The sequence below is a fragment of the Harpegnathos saltator genome, unplaced genomic scaffold, assembly GCF_003227715.2.
Source record: "Harpegnathos saltator strain DR-91 unplaced genomic scaffold, Hsal_v8.6 scaffold467, whole genome shotgun sequence".
Taxonomy (NCBI): Eukaryota; Metazoa; Arthropoda; class Insecta; order Hymenoptera; family Formicidae; genus Harpegnathos; species Harpegnathos saltator.
In genome coordinates this window covers 834,616-840,615 of record NW_020230280.1, presented here as the reverse complement: position 1 = coordinate 840,615, position 6,000 = coordinate 834,616, and the positions used below count along the sequence as shown (strand labels likewise).

General features: G+C 44.7%; 1 protein-coding gene across 1 annotated transcript in view; it reads left to right on the top strand.

The window, feature by feature from the left end:
- Window positions 1-481: 481 nt before the first annotated feature.
- The window catches only part of LOC109504007 (uncharacterized), a 183,319-nt gene continuing 177,800 nt past the window's right edge, over window positions 482-6,000 (top strand). The window contains exons 1-2 of the mRNA XM_019842254.1: window positions 482-586; window positions 963-1,097. Of these exons, the coding sequence (XP_019697813.1) occupies window positions 976-1,097 (122 nt within the window). The 5' untranslated portion in view covers window positions 482-586; window positions 963-975. The remainder of the gene's footprint in view (window positions 587-962; window positions 1,098-6,000) is intronic.

The window sequence follows — 6,000 nt, the reverse complement described above, 5'->3', positions numbered from 1 at the left end:
ATCTGAACGCAACAATTTATGTTAATTATCACGATACCGTCGAGAGCTTGGCCACTTTGCGCGGCAAGCGGGGGACAAAATGGACGTTGCACTATACTGGTCTGTTCTTTTCAGCTGCACTGCTGAACTGGTGCAATAAGTTAGAGTGAGATAACTGTATTTCTTTTTGCGGCAGTACAGCTAAGAAGAACAGACCATAAATCTGTTCCTTTCATCTGCACTCTGCACTTGCACTTACTACACTCCAATTAAAATAGAGTACATGTAACGTATATAAAATAAAGAAAATATATGTTTTGTACTAATTAATTAAGTAAATATATATTTACAATTTGATGAAGAAGAAGCAGGGGACAACGATCGCAAGAAAGTGCAGAAAGTGCAGCTCCTGAGTACAGATCGTAGTTTTACAATTTGCCACGCTCGGTGAGGACGTGACGTGTTCTAACATGCGAAATATTTGAATTTGTCGGTAATTAAAACGGACACACGTACTTCACATCGTTCGTTGGATGGAGATATAACGAAACAGTCGTGCATGGAAAAAACGCACGCTCGAGCGAAGCAACACGATAGACAAAAACAGGTAAATTCACGCGCGTAAATCGCCAACCGTCAATCGTCGAAAACAAACGACGTTCGTATTCAGCAGCTGATGGATGAGGACGAAAACATTGCTAACCTACAAGATCAACGCGCTATTAGAACGTCCTCGCACGTCGTTTGTCGTTCAGTACATTGCGTTTCGGGAAGACCAAACATACCGCGACGAGATGTACAATACGTGTATCGTAATGTAGGTTATAATATCGATCGCAAGATTACTTGTTGAAATATTTAATCAGGTTTAGTCGATCTCTCTCTCTCTCTCTCCCTCTCTCTCTCTCTCTCTCTCTGTCTCTCTGTCTCTCTTTCTCTCGCGTTAATTAACTTAATCTAACCTGACTTTCGATCGATTGTAGCTACGCAGTGTCGATGTCGCGAGTGAATATCCGGGTTATTATTCCAACGGGACAAGTCTGGAAGTCTGGAAGCCGAATCGCGGAGCCAACACGGAAAATGCAGAACTTCGATAGCGAAATATCATATATTTCCAGGTATATCAATTATTTATTATACAGAAAGTTCCTGATTATAACGGATGCTTACAGAACTTGCCGAGAATAGAGATATCTGAGCCAAAATTTGAATCTGCATTTACAGATTATTATTATTTAGCAAACAATCGTTTGCCTAACCCACTTCGCAAACAGTTGAATTGTGCTCCGTCAAATTTGCAATTAATTATACTGCTAGAATTATTCACAACTAGATAATCAGGAATTTACTGGGTTTATACATGTATATGACTGTGCATTTTTTACTTTCGAAAACGAAGACAACAATTGTCGGATTAAGTTACGACGACGCCGAGATTGTCGGAATCGTATCTCAATCGAATGTCGTGAATGTTTCTCAGCAATATTAACAGATTCATAAAACTAGGGAGTTATTAATAAATGAAAGTCGACAAAAATTTCATGCGCGATATGTCAGAGTTACGTGGAAGTGAGTAAATAACGACATGAGAAACTGATCTGAAAAAATCTGATATTTACAATTACACTGATATATATTAGATTCTCTTTGCTTGCGCAGCACGCCGGTGTATCTAAATACAACTTTAATAAAATTCGGTTCAATCTCGTATTTCGCCTTCTGCGAAACGTAGAACTCTACTACTTACTCGCAACATACATGCACCGTATCGGTATCCGCAGGGTATTTAGACTCCTGCCCTTTTTCCGACATCGCATTGCTATCCTAACACGTACGTAGGTACGGCCGTTTTTCCCTTTCACGAGTGGAAACCGACTGGGCACCGAGTATCCGGGGTCTACATTAGCCGGGAGCTAGACATTCGCTTTGCATACATACACCGTAAATGAGTTTTGCGTATTTGTTGCATACGCGAGAAAGCGCGCGGAACTATTTACACGCCGGCTCACAAAGTGAGTTCCTACCAACTTTCATTCACTATTTTAGCGCGCGCAGCACGCGAAAGATTCGCGTGCGACCCCGACAACAGCAGTTTCGCCGGTAAAGTCTCGACATCACTGTGTCCGCAATTGTATTCTTCGCTGTCACCCGAGTTGTCCGCTAACCCAGTTTTCTACGGTGAAATTCCGGTTCGCGGCAGACAAAGATACTGCGCGGAATGCGCCAGGGAATGCACAAAAACGCAATAAAAATGCATAATTTAAACAATTCGGAATAGGACTGGTCTCGTCGCGAATCCGGTCGCGAGCTATCGTTAATTGCAGCATTATTACATTTTCAAACAGTTGATTTATCAAATTTTAAGTAGAATTTATTTAACTCGCGCTCGGAATCCACTGAAAAATACAATTTTGTCGCCTGCTAAGTTTCCAAGCACCACATCTCGAATATTGATCAAGTATATAAAAATAAATTATCTATAATTTTCATTGGAAGTTATCGAACCGCAAATGCTTTGAATGGAAACTTAAATGACCAAAAAATTGTATACTCTCTCTCTCTCTTTTTTTCTTATTATACGTGTATCTTCTAAAAATGTTATACCTCTGTCCCTGTCTCACCGCGCCGAGCCGCGCATGTCCAGACCGGAGATTCGTGTTCGTGCTTTAGCGTTACAATCTGGCCGGGCATAAAAAACGAAGACGCGGACCCTCGGTGTTGCTTTTTTTACATTTCTCGCCGGCGATGGGCTTCGTCTTAATTGGCGCACTCTCCGTCGTGCCACGGATGCGAACTTATTCGGTTCACGTTGTCCTCCCGATACCTTAATGAAGCAAATTTGCATTCATACGCGTCGCGAGTGCGCGAATACGGCGATACAATAAAACTGATCTCGCGTCTCTCGCCACGAGCCGCGGGTAAGATGAATGCGTCTGCTCAGCGGGCTCTCTGTTGCCGACTTCGGGGTCTCATGATAATGATTCAAACGCAGCCTCGGTGCTGCAAGGGACACCGCTGCGGGTCCTGACGCACGCTCAGGAATTTCGGAATTCTGAACTCGCAATTTCGTGACAATGCACAATGGCAAACGCTTGAGCGCGCACGGCTCGTGTAGAAATGGCTGATTTACTCGAAATTATAGCACAAGGAGATTACCAAAGAACACGGCCGGCCAGGTGATGACGACCGATTTAAGTACGCGACTTCGTAATTGACACGCCGACTCCACGTTACCTGACTTTCCCCGCATATCCATTCCTATTATCGCCAACGAAAGGTAAGAGTGTACGGAGAGTAGTACGATTCGAACAGTTGTCAAAATTCACTGTAACGAAATCAGACTTGGCGACACTTTGGCTTTATCACGAGGCGAAACTCGGGCAACTGTTCTTACGTCTCGGCAAAGGAAGATAACGTCAAGCCGGCTCTCTGCCGTGCGTAGTACGGTATATATCGCGGGTTTAACTCCATTATCCATAAACTTCCTCGAGGGATCGGGAAAACTTCTCGACGTACAACACCGCCAGATTCGCAGACACAAAGGTTGATGGCAACCGTCGGTAGGTAGTCGTCGCGAGCGACGATGTCGGATTCGCGGTCACGGAGCGAGAAGGTAGGAGAGCTAGACGAGAGAGAGAGAGAGAGAGAGAGAGAGAGAGAGAGAGAGAGAGAGAGACAGATCGGGAGAATGGAGAACGTCGATACGGGGGTCTCGTTACAGCGTGATACGCCAGTGCCAACAAAGCGGTCCTGTCCGCCGGCTGAATACGCCGGCATAACTAACATAAGCACGAGACTCTAGCAGTCCAATCAGAACGGTTCAACAAAGATACCGCGTTCTGTCCATTGTGCAAATCCTACTCCACGCTCTATGCGCCGATAGTGTATCGGGGCTTTTCTCGATCTCTGATCGAAACGTGCCCTCCCGAGAGCGAGCATTGTTTGCGCGCGGTACTAGATGTCCCCGTATGCATGCCGATCGAGCTTTGCGTTACGTACGATGCACCGAAAACGGCAACCCGACGCGCGAGAAAGGTATACGCGCGTATTTGAATTGTAAATGAGAAGTGATTAACGAAGAGGGCGAATGGGTGAGAGGGGAGGGTTAAATTACACAACTGTCCGTTTCACTGACGCAATCGGCAACGTACGCGACGCCAATCTCGGAGATTTCATTCATTCGTAATACGCAGTCGTTTCATTTCCTCGCAATCGAGAGGTCAGGTCTGGGAGGTATTGGCTCCCTCGCGCGTCTTAAGCCCCCTTCATTTCCCTCGAATTGACCACTCTCGCGCGAACGTTCTTTAATTCTCCGTCGGAGTCGCGCCGAAAATTAGCGCGCTACAGTGCAGAACAAACTCGACCCGCGCCGGTAGATCCAAATTAAAACGTCGAATTAATCGACGAGCCTTTTATGCGCCGGCAAACAGTCGGCCGTTAGTTATCTCGATTCCGCTCCTCTCCCTTTCCCTTTCTCTTTCCCTTTCACCGACAGCCTTTTTCTCGCTCTCGCTCTCTTCATCTCGCGGAAGGAAACGAACATTAGCTGACGTTACAGCCCGTCTCGTTTTAGAGAGCGTCGAACGATGGAATGGAGGAATTGTCGATGAGAAAGAACGCTCGGAGAAGCGCAATTACAGGGATATGTACGGCTGGTTTCGTCCGAAGGACGATAATACGCCGCGTAGAAAAGAATTTACGGACGAAAGCAGCGAGATAATTAATCGCCCAGCCGTGAGCCACCTTTTATATCGACGGCACGCGTCTCGCGATCCGTCCTGTCGATTTTCGCCCGGTGTTACAATCACTTGTTTCACCGCAACAACAGATGTTGAGATAGCGAGCGCAGCTAGGCACGGATTAGCGAAGAATTTCGAATCTGCGATTGAGCAGGTATTTAATACCCGCTGTCACCGTCTGCGACGAATGAAATTTGTAGCGACGATTGATCGACTCGCCGTTGACTCGTAAAGGAATGATAATATGATATTTTGTCGGCTGGTAATTTTGAAAAGTAGCTGAACGCGCCGCAGCTGAAAAGATAATATCGTGACTTTCTTGTTTTTCCTTTTACTGTTTCGACAAAAATCGATGCAAATTATATAGGAAAGAGGGATAACTGCGTCTTGCCCGCCCTCTCTCCCCCTCTCTCTTTCGCTCTCCACTAAATTTTAATCTTCGCTCGCTCTTACCAGTAATTTTCTGAGCAGGATTGTCCGGTTTTTTCGACGACGCGACAATCCCTTGACATATCCCTCGCGTGTCGGTTAAAATGTGAAAAAATGGCGACGTTCGGCGATCCTCGCCTGAATGGAAATATTTATACGGCCGTTACACGGTATGCATAAATAATGAACGGCGACGGACGGGCGTCGTGTCAGCGGGACGCTTTGCGGGATTGTCGAGAGCAGAGTTTGCGCGTATCTCTCAAATGACAGTCATATTAGCGCGACATGCATCTGCGGTTTGCAGTATCTGTTACATTGTACGCAGTCAGCGTCAACCTATCATTCGAGTGAGCCGTATAGTAAATAAATTGACCGTGATAATGCTAGTACGCGATTTATGGCAGCCGCGAAACGCGAGTTATTTTTCATGTTCGTTGTTCGTTGATTTTATCGCGGATTGTAGCGCACTACTAACAATTTTACGCCCAATGATGTATTGGTAACTGTAATTGAGGAAAAATATAATTGAGCAAATATTGGCAAAAAAAACATGTCAGTCATCGATCGAAATCTACGAAAACAATAAATGTGATAAAAATAAATAACAAATTTCTTTTGCAAAAAAAAATAGGCTGCGTTTATAAAAAAATTACATTTTATCGTTTTAAGCTTCCGCAATTAAAATTGGTCAAGCTTTGCGTCGGCAAAATTCGGTATGATATAGAGAAATAAATATTTACTCGCTTCGTTATTACGCGACATTTCGCGAAAATCTTTCCATCAAAAATTATTTTCATTCGTGTGTACGGTATATTAAACTGCGTCCACTAGCGGAAAAAGACAGCTTGAATTA